The following is a 17,461-nucleotide window of genomic DNA, read 5'->3' as shown; positions in this document are numbered from 1 at the left end:
CTTAATTCCCCGACCAGGGATTGAAAGCACGCCCCCTGTAGTGGTAGCACAGAGTCTTAACCACTGGACCACCAGGGAAGTCCCAGGAAGGATATTTTAAAACACAGTTCTAATAATGTCACACACACACACACACACACACACCACACCACACACACCACACACACCCCCCAAAATCCTTCCAAGGTCTACCATTGCTTTTAGAATAGATACTGAAATTCTTACCTGGCTCGCAAGGCATGATTTGGCCCCTGCCCACCTTTCTAGCCTCATCTCTTTCCAGGCCCTCTGCTCCCCAATTTCCACCTTCTCTTGGTGCTCCAGCACGTTCTCCCACCCAGAGTCTTTGCACCGTCTGTTCTCGCTGGAATGCTCCCAGAGGTTTTTCTCCCCTCACGTCCACCTAGTTAGCTCTACTCAGGCTTTAGCGCTCAGCCCAAGTCCAGTCCAGTCCATTTTCTTTTTGAAGTTCTTATAATTCCAGATCATTTTTCAGTTTGAGATTTTATATTTATCAGCATGACTCGTATGTTTATTTGATTAGTTTTCCCCACTAGACTGTGAGTGCCCTAAGGGCTGAAACCTTGCCTATCCCGTTCACCCCCGCATCCATGAGCACCAACCAAAATGCCAGGCACACGGAGGACGTGCAATAAATATCTGTTGAATGAGTGCAATCCAAATCGACAGGGCGGTTGGATTGCGAGTCGATGGCTCAGGAGAGAGATTTCTGGGCCGGAAATAAAGATTTGGGGGTCACTTATAATTCGAGACGAGTGGACGGGCTCGTCCAAGCGGTGTGCGCACCGAAGAGAACTGGTAACTAATGCAAGATAAACTGTAACGTGGCTCACAGTCTCAGCACCAAGATGCCAGGGCTCTCCTCCGCCTAGCTATGGCTCATGCCAGTCGCTGCCCGCCCTGGTTGTTTGAGCCCCATCCCTAAACTGCACAAAAGGACCAACTCAAAGGCCCTCAACCGGGCCCACTATCCTCCAAGCTCAGCTCCCTGCTCCAGGCCTCCCTCCAATAGCTGAGCAGGAGCGTTTCCCCGGCACCGCCTCTTCCGTCCGCGGCAACCGGAAACGAGGCAGTAGCGTCGGAAGTTGAAGAGAGTTTCCTGTGAGCTCGGCTTCCTCAACATGGCAGCGCCCTTGTCTGTGGAGGTGGAGTTCGGGTGAGTCACAGAGCTGGGGCGCCGTGGGGATGGATTGAAGTCGTCGGGCTCGGAACTCCCCTCCCTCTGCCTTGGGGCCTGTCACGACCGAATCGCCGAGGCTCCCGGCGACTTCCTTGAGCTACGGCACCCGCCTCGGAGAGCTTGAGAGGTTCGGTCCGCCTGGGCCACGAGGCCGTATGTCCGGGAATAGAGGCGCACGCCAGGGCGTGGAGGTGCGGTCTGGGCACTCCTCCGTACCCTGAGCCCTGCCAGACTCAAAAGGCTTGGCGGTTAGCGGGCGGCCTCTCTACCTTCTTTGCCAACCCCGTTTTGGAGCAGGCCCGTGTGTCTGGTATCTGAGTTCCTCGGATCGAGAAGCAGCACCTTCACCCCCTGATTTCTTTCTTCTGGCAGCAATTTCCGTTTTCACGGTTCTTGGAGCCTTGTTTCTCGTGGGGTGTGTGGCCAAGACGAGATTCCTTTCCTCCCTTTCCCAAGATTAGGGGGTGTTGAACAGACCTGAACCCCTTTCAGTACATTCCGTAAACTTGCTACTCACCAGTCACTTACTGAGTGCCTCCTGCAGCTCCTGAGTCAGGTAGCGGTACGGGGCTAAGTGAGGTAGCACAGCGGAGGAGACTAACCCTGATGACAGTACAGTATGCACAGGATGAAAAGTGCAGGATTGGGGCACACACACCAATAACTGAAGAAACACAGAGGAGGGAGGAAGTCTCCTCGAGCCACTGTCTTCTGCCTCCTACAAACAGAAGGTTTTTCATCTGATTTCAGAGCTGAGAGAAACTGCAGAGGTTAGAGAGAAGGCAAAGAAGCTGAGACCCTAGGAGATGGGTGATATAATTTCCAGAGTCCTGTGGAAAAGCTGGGACTAGATTTGTCTTTGTGTGTGAAGATAAACAAGACAAGGCTTATGTGAAAAGAAAAGTCCGGGATGGGAATCTAAAACCTCTGCCCATAAATGCCTTTCCTTCCATTGGATGCCCCCAGTTTCTTTCATGTTTTTCCTTCATTGCATAGTCCATTCACCAGTCATTTATTGAGTGCCTACCATGTGCCAGGCGGTGAGCCAGGCACAGAGGATACAAAGATAAATAGAACTTTGTCCATGCCCTCCAGCGTTCAGCGTTTCTGGCCCTTACAAGGGGGTAGTCTCATGAATGTTAACTGCATTTTAATTGATGATATTGTCTGGCCCCATGGGTCCAATTAGAACTATGTTTGTCTGGCCTCCTGACTCTATTGCTTTTCTGACCTTTTGCCCAGCTATGCCCCCCATAGCCTGGGGGTTCTAGGAGGATCCCTGCTGCTTTGACAGGCCTCAGCAGAGCTGAAGAGGGAGAAGCTGCAGATTGCCAGTGTTAAGGCTTATCTACAGCCGGCTTACCTGTCATGCTCACTGAGTCAGACATGGTATTTGTTTCTCAGAAATGTCTTGTTTGCTAGGTTCTGTGCTGGCAGCAGTGGGGAAGTCATATGAGGAAGATATGGTCCTTGCCCTCCAGAGCTTACAGACTAGCTTGAGCACCCGTTTTCTGGTTTGACCATCTCAGCCTCCCTTACCCCCAAGAGCAGTAGTGAACCCTGGCAAGGCAAGACAGCGTTCCCTTCACCCACCACCCCAGTGTCCCCTGAGAACTGCAGCTTCTCGGGAAGCAAGAATGCCCAATATGTATGCCAAGCCCAGATTCCTTCCCTCTTTGTCTCTGTCTCAATGTCTCAATGTTTTTGCCCCGGCCTTTCTTTCATTTCCTACGTCTCTTAGCAGACTTCCTTCATCCTTTATTCTGAACCTAAGTAGATGTGCAAAGAAGCTGCCTTGCCCATCATTCTCTCCCTTTTGTACCTGAGTGCCACCCCAATCCTTGAAGAGACTGGGTTAGGCCTTTGCCTCTTTCCCCTGAGCAGATATGGTCCCCTCAGCCCCACCAGCTCTGATAGACGCTCTAGAAGACCTCGCCCACCTTTCTCCCTCTTGTCATTGACCAGTTCTGCCATCCTCATCTTGCCTCCTGAACAGAGCATTTTCTCAGGTCACAGAGGATGCAGAGTATGTAGTACAGATGTGAGATGCCCTCTTCCTTCTCCCTTTTCCTCCTCCTTTAGTCTGGGAGGTAGGTATTGGCAAAGGGAGGGGATGCCATTGAGGTCAGAGAAGAAGTGAGGGGAATGGGCATTTTCATTCATTCATCAAATATTTCTTGAGTGCCTGCTGTGTACCAGGCCAGCGGGTAGAGGGGAAATAAATAAAAATAAAAATATATAAGGTAAAAAGATGACGATAAACTAGAAAAAGTGAAGGCCATTTTGGGAATGTCTGTACCAGTCACTGGTACCAACAGCCACCTCCCACCGAGAACTGGGGAGCGGAGGAAAGACAGGTATCTTAGGTTGTAATGCCTTAATTGCGTTTGAATAGCAAATCCTGTAGAACATAAGAGGCTGGCTTTGGTTCTCTTCTGGGACCAAAACAGGCCCCTCCTGCCTCCCTGAATCACTCTAGAGGCTGGGCATGCACCTTCCTCCCCTCCAGATGTGCTGACAACAAAAATGCCAACCCCTCCCTCGAGGGCTAGTGAACCCAGCAGTGACAGGTCACTCTCTGAGCCAGACTGGTTCTTTATCCGCTTGTGAAGGGAAAAACAGCCCTGGCCTCTGAGCCTGGCACCACCAGGTTTGGCCGATCTGAGTTGTTTGCCTGGATCCCCGTGCTTCCAGTTCCCACTCCTCTGACCCCCAACTCCTGTTGCCCCTTGCCTGCCACCCTCCCCCACCCCAGCTGCTGCATGTGCCAGCCCCCACCCAGAAGAGAACGAGGCTCTTGGAAGGGGATAAATGGACGCTCTGTGCGGGCCTGCAGCTGAAATGGCCCTGTGCACGACCACAGATGGGCCTCCTCTCCCCCTCCACATTTCTGCATCAACAAAGCGTGACCTTGTTTGGATGACAGTCGCCCCATGTTTCCCCCATGACAATGCTTGCCTTGCCTTTGCCTCCCAGTGGACTGTCTCAGGACATCTCTGTTCTCTGAAATTGGGAAAGGGTGGTGGGGTGGGAGGCATCACATCCGTCAAAAGTCTGTTAAGGCCGTCTCAGTTAAGATCCACGTGAAGTCTGAGACGGGAATGGAGAGACCCAGGGGGAGGAGCAGTGTGGGGCACTGAAAGAGCCCAAGTGTCTGCATCCTGAGCCCTGGCTTCTGCACTTGGCTTTGAGCATCTCTGCTGTCCCAGTCTTCCCTTGGCCAGGTGTTGGCACACAGAAGTGAACCAGACTCTGCCCTCAAGGGGCTTCCTGACCTTTGGGGGAGTCTTGGTTGTTTCTGCCAGAAACCAGTTAGAATTCAAATCCTAGTTCAGCCACTGCCTGTCTGGCCTTGGACACATCACTTAACTTCTCCTGGCCCCAGTCTGCTTCTCCACTGGTTGGAGTTAATAATATCCGCCTCCCTCCCGCCTTCCCTGGGAGTCCCTGAAGATGAAATGAGAGGAAGAATGTTGTAGCAAATGGCAGGGTTATTGCTAAGCCCAGTGGGGTCTCTTACCCTACAGCACTGTGGTGCGCCCACCAGGCCAGCAGCGGGGGTGGGCGTGGGGCACAGGCCGGGAAATTTCAAAGCATCGCCAAGCCAGAGGAAACCTCTGGATACACAGGGTCTCTAGTGTGCCACATGGTAGCTTCTCAACATTTTTGCAGATGGAAAGACTAAGGCTTCAGAAGATGAAGTCACGTGCCCAAGGTCTCACCGTCAGGCGCAGGTAGAGCCTGGTCTCCATCTCAAGGCCCACAACTCCAAAGCCTGTGCTCTGCCCCTGTGCACTAAGGCAGAGGAATAAAAACAAGAATCTGCAAATTTGGATACTTAAATATTAATACAAATTGTTTCTCTCCTGCTTTACCACATCAGGAAGCCACATTTGAGGCTTGATCGCTGGTACCCAGGGTGTTCCTGAACCTTGGTCTCTGCATCTCTTGGGCCTCTAGCGCCAACCTCCTCCTCAGTTTTCAGTCTCTGAGGAGTTTGCAGGAGCTCACCCAGCTCTTTCTCTGGCCCTCCTTTGCAGAGGCGGTGCGGAGCTCCTGTTTGACGGTGTGAAGAAGCATCAGGTCACCTTGCCTGGACAGGAGGAACCCTGTGAGTATGGGCTTCTGAGCCCCTCCCTGGGGGCCACTGGGCAGGAGCTGCTCCACAGGGTCGCTCAGCCCCGTTCAAGTGAGAATGGGTGGAATTTCCCTGGCCAGTGGGGAGGAAGGAAGAGAGATCACCAAGTTGTCCCCGCATCCTCTCCGCAATCAGCCAGCTTTGTAGGGAGGAGATGGCCTAGCTTAGTCCTTACGAGTGCAGGTTCTGTATTCAGACAGACTTGAGTTTGTTTTGGTTTGGTTTTTTTTGGCCGCGCCACGCAGCTTGTGGGATCTCAGTTCCCCAACCAGCGATTGAACGCAGGCCATGGCAGTGAAAGCCCGGAATCCTAACCACTAGGCCATCAGGGAACTCCCTGGACAGACTTGAGTTTGAATCCCCTTAGCCCCTTAGGCCAGTCACCTCACTTTTCTGAGCTTTAGTGTTCTTATCTGTGAAGTGGGGATGGTAATCCCTATCTCTCAGGGTTGCTGGAAGGTGTCAGCCAGCTGTACCATGCACTGGATGGCAGCAGAGAGATGTCCTCATGAAGGAGGTAACCTTCGTCAAGAATGGAACAATGCACACGGGCTTACATGGTGGGAACAGGATTTGGATGAGAAGAAAAGCATCCAGCCAGAAAGGAGGTTGGAGGAGGGAGGTTGACTAAGGGAGACGGGGGTTTTTCCATGTGTTCATTCAAATACCTGTTCACCTTTCTTTAGCGAATGTGCACTGAGCACCTCCCATGCTGCAGACCATGTACCAGGCACTGGGGAGACAGACCCTGCCTTCAGACGGGGGGAGGGAGTGAGGAGTTGATTTCCAGAGGTCCAGCTGGGTAAATAGCAGTGTAACCTAGAGGCAGGGGCTGGACATTGCAACTGGGGAGGTGCTTTGCAGCCCTAGCAGTGGATCCTAGCAAGAGCAGAATGTTCAGGGACGGGCGCCCGTCTCGCCTAGGAATGAGATACTTCTGGGAAGAAGAGGAAATCAGTTCTATGAGGAGGCAGGGGAATGAGGTTCCTGGAGGTGAGCAGTAGAAAATGGTCAAGTGAGGTTCGACAGGAGTCTACTGGGGCTGGACGTGCATCTGCCAAGAGTCAGACAATTACTGCCCAGATTCACTGGCTACCAAAGCTGTTTCTGACCCTCCCTTGGGTTGGAGAGCAATGGCATAGGGCGGGTCTGTGTGCCACATTCAGAGGCCGGGGGACACTCACTAAGGGACAGGGCACTGCCCCCTGGAGCTGGGTGTGGGCATTAGGCTGGGGTTAAATGTCAGGACTGTGGGATTGTGTCCCTGGTGGGGAAGACCCAAGATGATAAAGGCGATGGTTTCTTAGTTTGACAGATGGCTGTGCAGCCTTGGTAGAGAACAAGGGGCTCTCAGAAGCCTCTCAAAGATTCAGCCATAAAGACTTATCTGGGAAGGTATTAAAATATCACAAGTTATGATTTATTTCCCCCTGCTTTTGCTTGGCATGCAAGTCCCTGAGTTTAATCATTCCAGCCCCTTTTCATTCATTCATTGGCACCAAGTGCCAGGCATGGAAGTAAGTACTTTATTCTTTCCTGTAGTTGGCACACGTGTTTTTGAATGTCTCCTTTGTGCCAGGCACTGTACTAGTTGCTGGGTATTTAGTCGTAAGCAAAATAGATATGGTTCTTGCCCTAATGGAGCTTACAGAGTAATGGAAATGGAGCCAGGCAGTGAAAAAGTAAACACGCAAATGCATAACTGAACAAGTGGTCATCACTGGCATGAGGAGAACAAAAAGGTGCTTTGAATGAGACAACAGGTGGTAAGGGAAGGCCTCTTTACAGAGGTGACCTTGAGGCTACGGCCTGAAGAATGAAAAGAAGCCACCCTAATAAATTGGAGGGAGAGTAGAGATGCAGGGGGCCCACTCCAAGTACAGAGTACTTCTGGGCAGAAGGCCTTGGGGTGGTCAAGGACCTGAAGGAAAGGCCAGTGTCATAAGGGGCACAGGCTGAGTGTGGCATGGTAGGCAAAGCCCCAGCTGGTTGTACCAATAACTGTCACAAATTCTTAGGTGGTAGCTATCATTATTATTCCCATTTTAAAAAGTGGAAACCCAAACCCAGAGATGTCAGAAGTCTTACCCCAGGTCATACTGTTCTATAAATGGCAGAGCTGGGGTTCAGAAGCAGATGTCAGGGTCGCTGCCGTCCTTGCATGGTACCACTAACCCATTACCATTTATCCCAAGAGGTTCCCTGAATTACATAACATCTCAAACGTGCAGTGTATTTTCCAGTTTTTACACTTTTTTTCATGCCTCCAACAGCTACTTATTTCAATTTTCATTATGAGCCCAGTATATATTATCTATCGACAAGGAAACCAAACCTCACAGAGAGAGAAAGAGAGTGACCTGTCCAGAGTCACTCAAGTAGGGGGGCTGGGCTGAGACCCAGGTTTTGGATGCCCCATCTACTGCTTAGGGAACAGGTGGGGGCCTATCCTCCCCGCTCTGGAATAAAGAAAAGGAGGCAGGAGAGGCAAGCGGAAATGGCCCATGTGCTCAGTTTTGGGCCCTTGGCTGTGGATCTCTACCTCTGGCTTCCATTTTTGCCCTTCTGTGCCCAGAGGTGTAAGTCACATCACAGCTGCAGAGCTGGTTGGCAGCTACCAGGCCTCACCCTGGCACACGGAGCCCAACAGGAGGGCAGGGGCCTGGTGCCACTGGGAAAGTAACACTCTTCCCCCAAGCCCGTGCCCAGATCTGCCATCTGGCAGCGTTCCCAGCCCAGGGGCTGCCACTTGGCCAGGCAGGTCTTGGAGACTCCAGCAGAGAAAATAGCAGCCATAAGGTCATGGATTGTGACAAGGCTCACAAACAAGGGGACTAAACAGGGCCCTGGGTCCTGGGCCAGGCGAGAGCTTCCAGCCCAGCCAACTTGGGAGAAGAGGCTGGGCAAGGCCAAAGTGGGTGAGATCCCAAGAGAGGAGCCCTGGCAGCGCGCGATGGCAAATTAGTTATTTCTGCAGGCCTCTTTTTTTCCACCTGTAAAACGGGAGGTTGGGCTAGATTTAGTCTGGAGTGAGCTGGTTATCTGTTTGACATCTGCAGTTTGGAAAAGTTGCTTCCAGATCTAAGTATATGGTTCTGGGAAACAGGGTGCACTGATCCAGTGAGCAGTTGCGTGTGCAGGGGAAAGGGGGGTGGGTCTTAACCGCTACCTCCATGGAATAGGCCTTGAGTGGCCAGGGTTGGGAGGCACCCACCAGCTTTGGGCACTGGCCACCGAGAGCTGGCTTTTTTGCCTCAAGGATCCTTTGAACACAAGGCTCGCAGCCCATGGTTGGTCAGTGGCCTGGAGCAAACCCAAAACCTCGGCCGTCCCAGTGTGGGCATTACCTGCCTTGGCCCCAGGAAGAGACTCGTCTGCCTCACCTTTCCCTGCCCCTCTGCCCTGCCATTGTATTAAAGGGGGGCTGGCGCGGGAGGCAGGGGCGGCTAGGGAGCTCCCAGGCGCTTTAAACTGCTTAGCATGCATTTCACAGCCTCTCTGGGGCCAGCTGTTCCTTTCTCTGCTCTGGGGCCTGTTTGCTGATCCCCTCCCCACCACCCTCCTCTCCCCGCAACCACTCTCAGTCCCTGTGCAAAATTGCTTTTGAAAAGATCCACTTTCTGCTTAATTAAACAATGAGGAGCGTCCCCACGCACATCTGTAAACCTCCTTCTGAGGCCAGTTTAGCCCACAAACTGCTCCATTCTTACCCCCATTCACTTGTAAATGGACCCTCTGATGTTCCCTCTACCCTCTCTTGTCTTTTACTCCCCCCATCCCAGCTCTTTCTTCTCCCCTTTCAACTAAGGCCTGGGGTGGGCTCCCAGAAGAGCCCTGTCCTGGAGCCTGGTGGACTTGGTGGGGACAGGAGCGGCTTAACCTGTGGAAGAGAAGACGTAGGGGATCCGTCTCTCCCAAGTCTGCATGGTGTGGGGAAGCGGGGCCACATTTGTTGGCGTGGTCCCCGGGATTAGCCAGGCTCGGTGAGTGGGAGGGAGAGGAAGCCAGATTTCTGGTTGGGAGAAAAGCTCTCCCCGGAGGCCTTCAAGAAGAGGCTGGATGAGGGTCCACCGCAGCCGGGATGCAATATCAGATGAGACCAGAGAGCTAGGACACCATGGGGGCCCTGCCACAGTGGGTGGTGATTGTCCCCAGACAAGGACAAATCCACCGGGGCACGGGATTCTGGTGGGAGCCTTTGTACGTGCTAAGAGGGGCATGTGTGGTGCCCCTTTCCCAGCAGCCTTTAGGAGAAGGTTCTGGCAGCCCACAGGATAAGCAATCCTGAGTCACTGCGGGCAAATGTGCATTTGTCTGGTCTGTTTGACACTGCTGGGCCTGCTGCTGGCATTAGGAGTTTGGATGATTATCCCCATTTGTTAGAGGATAACCCTGAGACCTAGGTCAAGTGACGTCCTACCCAGGGCCATCTAGTGCACGGCCCAAGGCCCTCCGGCTCCAGAACCCGAACTCTTCACCCCTCTGTCGTGGGAGCAGTAGCTCCCATCGCTTGCTCTTCCCCAAGTAGGCAGGCCAGGTCCCAAGGCTTCCTGCACTGGAAACCTTACACTGGGGTGCTCATCTCCCTGCCCTGGGCTGCCTGCCCTCAGAGTGTGATTCCTTCCACCTGGGTTGTCCAGGGAGCATCTTAGGAGTTTGAAAATCTAAAGTGAAGGGAAGGCCGGTGTTTGGGGCCCCCTCGCCACTCTCCCAATGCCCCCATTCTCTCATTCCCTCTCCAGGTCTGATAGAAAGGTAGTGGATCCCACAGAAAACCCTAGCCAGTCCCAGCAGTGTCTGTTCAATAGTTCACTGTACCGCACCCTCCAGAGCTTCCTAAGCATGTCCTCGAGGTGCCAGGCCCCTGGGCAGAGCACGTGGAAGCTCAGGGCAGCAAGAGAGATTAAAGGGTACAGGTTCTTCCTCTGGCTCATAGAAGAATTCAGCATCGCTGTGCCAGGCACAGTGCCGAGAGCTTTATGTGGACCATCTTATTTGAGCCTCACAACAACACTATGAGGCATTCTTACAGTTCCCATTTGACAAAGAGGAAGCTCAAGAGAATTCCTTACCCGAGGTCATATAACTAGGAAGTGATGGAGTCGAACTCAGACCCAGGGCTGAGTCCCGTTCTTAACCAGTCCTCCTCCCCCACTCCGTCCACAGTTGTCCGCGTGCTCAGTAAACGTCTCAGGGGCGTTTTGTGTGAGAGATTCCCTGCTGCATGCTGGGGCTCCCACTCAGGAAATACCCCTGGGGCTCCCGAGGAGGGAGAGGCCTCTTCCCAAGCAGCCCCTCTCAAGGCCCACACATGCCCCGCATAGTCCAGCCCTGGCTACATCTCTGGCCTTGTCTCAGGCTGATCTTCTGGCCTTCTCTGTTCTGTTACCTTGAACCTGCCAACTCCAACCTGCCTCAGGTCTTCCCATATGTTCTTCCTTCTGTCTGGCACACTCCCCCATCCCACCCTTCTCATCCTTCAGGCCTCAGCTTCAATGTTAATATCCTCAGGAGAGCTCTTTCTGATCCCACACAAAGGAGAGAGCATTTGTCACGACTAATTAAGTAATGTCTGTCTCCCCTGCTGGCCTCTTAGCTCCATGAGGGTAGGCTCTGTGTCCGCCTTGCTCTCCGCCATCTCCCTGGCACCTGGCACGTAGTAGCTACTCAGTAAATATTTGTCTTGTGAGTGATTGCATGGGATCCCATGAGGGAAGCCACCATCGGTAGCAATGGGAAGGCAGGAGGACACAGAGGAGGAAGGTGCAAGTGAGATTCCCCAGAGCCATCCCCGAGCCACCAGCCCCTGACTCTGCTTAACCCTTCCTCCTCCCCTGGGCACCTTTGGAAGCCGACCATCTGGCTTGGAGGCTATTTGCATATTGTCTGGGCCTCGGCAAGCCTAGCACGACGTCCCTGGGGGTGTGTTTCAGGCTAGGCGGAGTGGCCCTTGCAGCCTGCGAAGGGAGCCGGGAGTTCCACCTCTCCCCGCCCCCAAATCCAGGCATGGGGGAACAATACGGGTGGTGATGCGGTGGCCTCACCATGGTAACAGGCTATCAAGAATGTGGGCAGGCCTGGGGGGCGCAGAGGAGGGAGGGAATGACCTCAGCAAAGAGAAGCATCATGATAAATGAGCCAGCACCCACAGCAGACTCCCCCCCAGCCCACCCCTTGGGGACTCCACGATGGTGCCATCACTTGGATGACCCCGACATGACCATTAGTCCTCCCCACCACCCCCAGCCTACGAGAGTGGAGCAGAAGTCCCCTCTTGGAGGGAGCCAGGGCTGTCACCCAACTGGGTCCTGGTTCTGAACAGGCCAGCGGGGGCTGTGGAGGTGCAGCTGGTGGCCCTCAGGCCCGGCACTGCCCAGTCAGTCCCTCAGTGCCTCTGCGCACACAGGCACAACCCCGCCTGCCGGGGCTGGTTGATGGATGTGTCAGACCCCGGCGGCTCTATCGAGCGGCCACAAGATGTATGGGCTGGCGGCCCACCAGACAGTGCCAAGATGGAGGCCAAGGGGAAACCTCTGAAACCCAGGCCTCTGGGAGGAACCCAGCCAGGAGTCTAAATGGACTGCAGCTAGTTGGAGGCAACACTCGCTGTCCCCTGCCCGCTCCAGGGACCGTGAAGACTCCCATCTGCTTTGTTTAAAAATAGGAATTAAAATTGAAGGGCGCAGTCTCAGTCCATGGACACTTTGCCCATGGCCCTGTGCTCTCCTGGCGTACAATCCAGGGAAGCTGGCACAGAGCAGAGTGAACCAGTCCATCCAGGGTGCAGCCTGCCTGAGTGCCTTAAAACCCTGCCCAAGGCTGGTGCTGTGTGTGACACGCACTGGGCCTCTCCTTAATTGGCAGCCTTTCCCTCGCCTGCGCGCCTGGAGTTCACCTCCAGTCAGGGAAACCAAGGCACTGCTTGGGCCCTTCTCCAGCTTAGTCCCTAAGCTTTGTCTCAGGCACGGACCCAGGACAGAGGCCCCTCTGAGATGTTGACTCAGGAGGGGGATGGCTAACCTCCAGCCCCCTGCTGCCTTCTCAGAGACTAGCTGTCGTCTCAGCTAGTCTCTGAGAAGGCTACTCCTGCAGCCTCAGGGATGCTCTGTTTGAGCCGTGGATCGTTGAGAGCCACAGCCTTCGAGGAGATGGTAGAGCCAGGTTTCAGTGTGCCGTGGCCTGGGACCTGGCTCCCAGAAAAGGAGAGAAGGCCTGGGAGACAGGTGGCTCTGAGCCTCCAGATGATGTACAGAGCTTGGTGGCTGTCCCAGAATCACAGAGGCAGATCGCAGTGTCCAGCTGAGCAGGAGAGGCCCTTTCGACCCTGAACCTCTTGCCTCTTCAGGGTGGCCGCCCCTGGCCTGGAGGGCTCTGCGAAGGGGGAGTAGAGGGGCAGTGTTTTGTCAGCGTCTCCGGCTGGTGAAGGATCCTTCTCTCCTTCTGTCAGAGGAAATTAAGTGATGTTATCGGCTCAGCAATTGTTTTTCTTCCCTCACAAAGGGAAATATATGCAGACCTTCCAAGAGCAAAGCCGAATGCTCCCCATCTGGGACTGGCTGGGGAGATAAAGGTAGAGGGGCTCTCCCAGAAGCCTACCCGTGGCGGTTTCAGACCATCTTCAAGGGCTAGTGGGTGGAGGTCTGTCTCTCAACCCTTTCGGACGTGACCATTCCTCTTGCTGTCTGCTTTGCATCCCCATTGCCTCTTCTTCAAGCTTTCAGCAGTGCCAGATGCCACTTTTCTCTGAAGACCTCTCGGCAGGTCACTGGCCTCTCCAGGTCCATTTCCTCACCTTGGGAATCCACTAGTTCAGGGACCATGACAGCCTGGTCTAAAAGAGGCCCTCTCAGCCCCATATTCACTTCCTCCTGGTCCAAGCAAGGCCCTGAGGGCCAAGAATCATTTGGATTTGACATTAGTTTGTTTTGTGCCTTCTTCTCCAGGGGACATCCGGAACCTCCTTGTCTGGATCAAGAAGAACTTGCTAAAAGAGCGGCCAGAGTTGTTCATCCAGGGAGACAGCGTGTGAGTCCCTTTCTCCCTTCCCTGAGGAGGGCAGGTGAAGGGAAGGAGGTTTGAGCCCCTGTCCTTGGTTCAAACACAGCCTTCTCTGGGTCCTGTTCTCCCTTTATCCTCCTCTTAGCCCTCCAAGGAAAAGGCTGGCTCTGTCCAGCTCTGTTGAAGTTTATTTTCAGTTTTCTTGCTACCACATTGGACTGCTGGGGATTTTTTTCAAAACCTGGGTCAGGAGACTGGTAAATTTATCAAAAAACTTAGATTCCGCCTTCTGCTTGCCACAAACTTGCTGTGGAACCTTGGGCAAGTTACTTCACTTCTCTGGGCCTCAGCTACTTTCTCCATACAGACATTACTGAGGAAAAGATGCTACCCAAGGTCTCTCTCATCTCTTGACAACCTAGGAGAGTGTTCTCCCATGGAACTTTCTGTGATGATAGAAATGTTCTCTGTCTGTGCTGTCCAATACGGTAGCTGCTAGGCACATGAGGATATTGAACCCTTGAAATGTGGCTAGTGTGACTGAGGAACTAAGTGTTCAGTGTTACTTAAATGGAATTTAAATTTAAATGTAGCTCGTAGATACCGGGCTGGACAGTGCAGGTCTAGGATTACAGGGAGTCACTGCACGCGTGTGCACACACATGCACATTCATGCTCACTGGGGACACCCCTAGCCCAGCTCAAAGCTTCTGTATCTGTCCCAGACCCAGCTTAGCCTCCTAGGAAAGCATCCAGATTCCATGTGCCATGAAGTCACTATACTCCTACAACAAGGCCAGCCTGATATGTCACAGAAGTGGCCAGGGCACTTGTGGGACTTGTTCATCTGCCTCGAAGCAGAGGTTCACCAGCAGGCCCTGGGGGCTAGGGCTGCCATCCAACCTGTGGCTCAGGTCATGGTCCAGCAGTCGTGGAGGTCACCCCCAAGGACAGCAGTGCTCTTTGGGTCATTGCCAGCAGGAACCAGGCTAAGGTACCTGTCCAAATGTCGGCCTACCCTGCCTTACTCCAGGCAGGGCTGCTCTCAGGCCTTCAGGGGCTCGGGGCCACTGGCAGGTTTCCTTGATTCAGAAAAGCCAAGGTAGCCTCCTCTCCAGGACACGCATGCAGGAGGCCTAGGACAGTGAGGTTAGACCCCTGGAAAGACAGGCTGCTACCAGTGGTTCCCATGCTAGACCCTGGCAAGCAAGCACCTCACACGCATCATCCCACTTCATTCTCTGGCAGAGCTTGTGAGGAAGGCACTGTGATTTACCCTGTTTTCAGATGAAGAAACTGATGCTCAGGGCAACAGAATGACCTGCCCGAGGTCTGGGAGGTGGCAGTGGAATTTGCACCTGTGTTCCATCTGGCCCTCAGACTTTCGTGTCGCCTCCACTCCCTGGGAGATCTTTAATGGGGACCCTCGAGAGAAAAGGCTCCCACCACACTCCTGCTGCCCAAATGTCTAAGCCTCTGCCCCTGCCCCTGCCAGCTCCCGCCCTTCACGCCCTGCTACTCACCACCATCTTTCCCACAGGCGGCCAGGGATTCTGGTGCTGATTAACGATGCCGACTGGGAACTGCTGGTCAGTACCTCGGGGGACAGCCTTCCCTCAACCGCTCCCCTCACTGCTTTGGTAGGAAAGCCTTGGGCCTCTCATAAGATGCAGATAGGGTGGCTGCGTAATCCTCTGTCCCAATCTGGCCTCCAGACTGAGGCTACTTGAGTCTCCCACCCCAAGTGAGGAAGGAATGGGTAGCTGGGGGAAGTGATGAGCTCTCCTCCACCCTGGAGATTTGCTAGTTAATGTATAGGGTACCCGTTATTTTCTGGTAGATTCTATCTTTCTCTCCCAGAGCAGCCAGGCTCCCCCTCTTTCCCTCTCAACACCTGGGGAGAAACTGGAAAAGTGCCCCTTGACGGTCTCCTTATTTCTCTTCTGGACCAGGGTGAGCTGGACTACCAGCTTCAGGACCAGGACAGCATCCTCTTCATATCCACGCTGCACGGCGGCTGAGGGCCCTTCTCTGTGCCTGGGCCCCCTTGGGGTGGGGAGAACAGAACAATCAGACATCCCCTTGGGCCCTGCTTCCAGATCTCCCTGTCTCCCTTGGCTGCTTTCTTCCCTCCTCTGTCCCCTGAGCTCCCTCCAGGCAGGGAAAAGAGGCCAGGTGCTAAAAATGAGCCTTTCTCAGGCACGTGAGCAGGGGAAGGCAGGCAGGCGGGCAGGCACCCGAGCCCGGCACTGCCTCTCCCAGCAGCTGAGGTGGGGGAGGGTGCCCCTCAGTTTGTCAGGAGTGGAGGGGTCTGTGCGGCCAGGTGACCCTGCAGCTCTCTACTCCTGTGTCTCAGTCTAAACACTGAGTGACCGCTGACGAGGCACTCCAGCTCCTGGGCCGTGGTGCCTTCCTGGGGGAAGATGAATGGACCTGAATAGCTGATGGCAGGCCCCTCCCTTCTCAAAGATTGGAGGGGTCTCCGCCTCAGTTTCCCCATCTGGACAGCAGAGGGCTCTGCCTGTCCCCCACTGATATCATTGTGGAACCCCAGCTGGGGTCCCCTATTCAGTGCTGCCCCCACACACACAGCAGCTGCTCTTCCAGCCACACCCCTCCTCCTGCTCCCCCATCCACAGCCCTTGACCCTGGCTGGCCTCCCCCCACACAGGCCACCAGATGGGCTCCTGAGACCCTCCTCCCGGCAAAAGGCTGCCAGCATGCAGCTCATTCTGCTGAGGGGGGAGAGAAGGAGGGTGTGGGCTAAACCTTGGACTGGCAGATAGAGGTTTGGGGGGTCAATGTGCCTCAGTTTCCTCCTCAACAACAACTGAATTTTTATAGTATCTGAAAACTGGGGAGATATTTGATGGCACAAATGTACACTTGATCTCCTCTCTCACCTTCTGCAGGAAGCAGGATGGGGGCAGGCAGCACCTGGTAGGCAGGATGGTTCACCCCTCCTCCCTCCATCCCTTCTGGAAGTCTTGGGGCCTCAGTGCCTGCAACAGCTGGCCTTGGGCAAATAAAAGACTAGGTTGTTTACTGGCCTTGCCTGGAACTTCATCCTTAGAAACCGGTGGCACCCCACATTTCCCCCAGCCGTGGTCTCTGGTCCAACCTCTCTGTCCTTAGCCTAGGGCTTTCAGAACTGCCCTTCACCCGAAAAGAGAGCAGGGGTTGAAAGTCAGACTATCCAGACTCTCCGAGAAAGGGTGATGTGATAGGGCCATCTGGAGAAGGGGTGGCAGAGCCAGTCTATGCTGACCAGTCTGGGTCCCAAGATACTTCCCTACCCGTCTGTCCGAGGCCAGGCTTTGTCCCACCAGCTGCAGCCGGCGGCCTCAGGACGGAGGAGGCATAGATAAGACTGCAGAGCCCCACTTCCCATGACCTGGAGGAAAAGCTTTGTTTGCTGGAGGGAGACCTCAAAAAAAAAAAAAAAAAAATTAGGGCATTAACATCATCCCGCCCCCAAACTTTGCTTTCCATTAAATGTTAATAATTTGAGGTGGAATTTCTCTCACTCTGGAGATGAAAGTGCCAAATGGTTGTCCTAACAGTGTTGGCGGTGGTGTGTGCACTTCATTCTCAAGGCTTTGTGGGCAGACGACCCCCGGGCTGGTGAGCTTCTCTCCAGCACTGCTGCAGGTGGAGGCCCCCTGGGTATGTGTGTGTGTGTGGGAGTGGCCATGTTGAGGTAACGGGTGCAGGTGCTGTCTAGGGAGAGGCTGTATGACCAGCCCGCACTAGGTGCTGAGGTCAGGGTCTGCATGTTAGGGAACAGGGTAAGGGACAGCCTCACTTGAAGGATCAACCTGTCCCAATTCTTGTAACCTGGAAGTGCCTTCCTGCCTCCAGCCCCGCTGAGCTTCGGAGTGCCCCTGTATCCACCCCCACAGGATTCCAAGTCCTGGGAACTGGGCGAGAGGAATCCTTTCCTGCCTGCACTGGGGAGAGGAGGGGTAAAAACGGGATATCCCTTCCTCCACAGCATGCAGTCAATGCCGAGGAGTAGGGCAGGAGGACGTGCTGGGGAAGCCAGGTTCTCCACCGCAACGAGGGGGGCCAGCATCACGGCTGAAATTGGCCGGGGCCACACTCCAAGCATTTTGGGTCATTTT

At 54.1% G+C, this 17,461-nt stretch overlaps 1 protein-coding gene across 2 annotated transcripts; it reads left to right on the top strand.

Moving 5' to 3' along the window:
- The first annotated feature begins 1,101 nt into the window (after positions 1-1,101).
- On the top strand, positions 1,102-16,847 carry URM1 (ubiquitin related modifier 1). Of its 2 annotated transcripts, none has more exons than XM_068553240.1 (5): positions 1,102-1,177; positions 5,242-5,312; positions 13,283-13,364; positions 14,878-14,926; positions 15,290-16,847. In XM_068553240.1, exons 1-5 carry the CDS (start codon positions 1,143-1,145, stop codon positions 15,356-15,358), a joined length of 306 nt encoding a protein of 101 aa, XP_068409341.1. In that variant the 5' UTR covers positions 1,102-1,142; the 3' UTR covers positions 15,359-16,847. The 2 variants fall into 2 exon arrangements, with proteins under 2 accessions (XP_068409341.1, XP_068409340.1); XM_068553239.1 differs by having other exon boundaries at positions 14,878-14,977.
- Positions 16,848-17,461: the final 614 nt, after the last annotated feature.

The sequence above is a fragment of the Eschrichtius robustus genome, chromosome 10 (assembly GCF_028021215.1).
Source record: "Eschrichtius robustus isolate mEscRob2 chromosome 10, mEscRob2.pri, whole genome shotgun sequence".
Lineage (NCBI taxonomy): Eukaryota > Metazoa > Chordata > Mammalia > Artiodactyla > Eschrichtiidae > Eschrichtius > Eschrichtius robustus.
The sequence above is the reverse complement of the archived record's forward strand: the minus strand, read 5'-3'. Positions and strand labels throughout refer to the sequence as shown.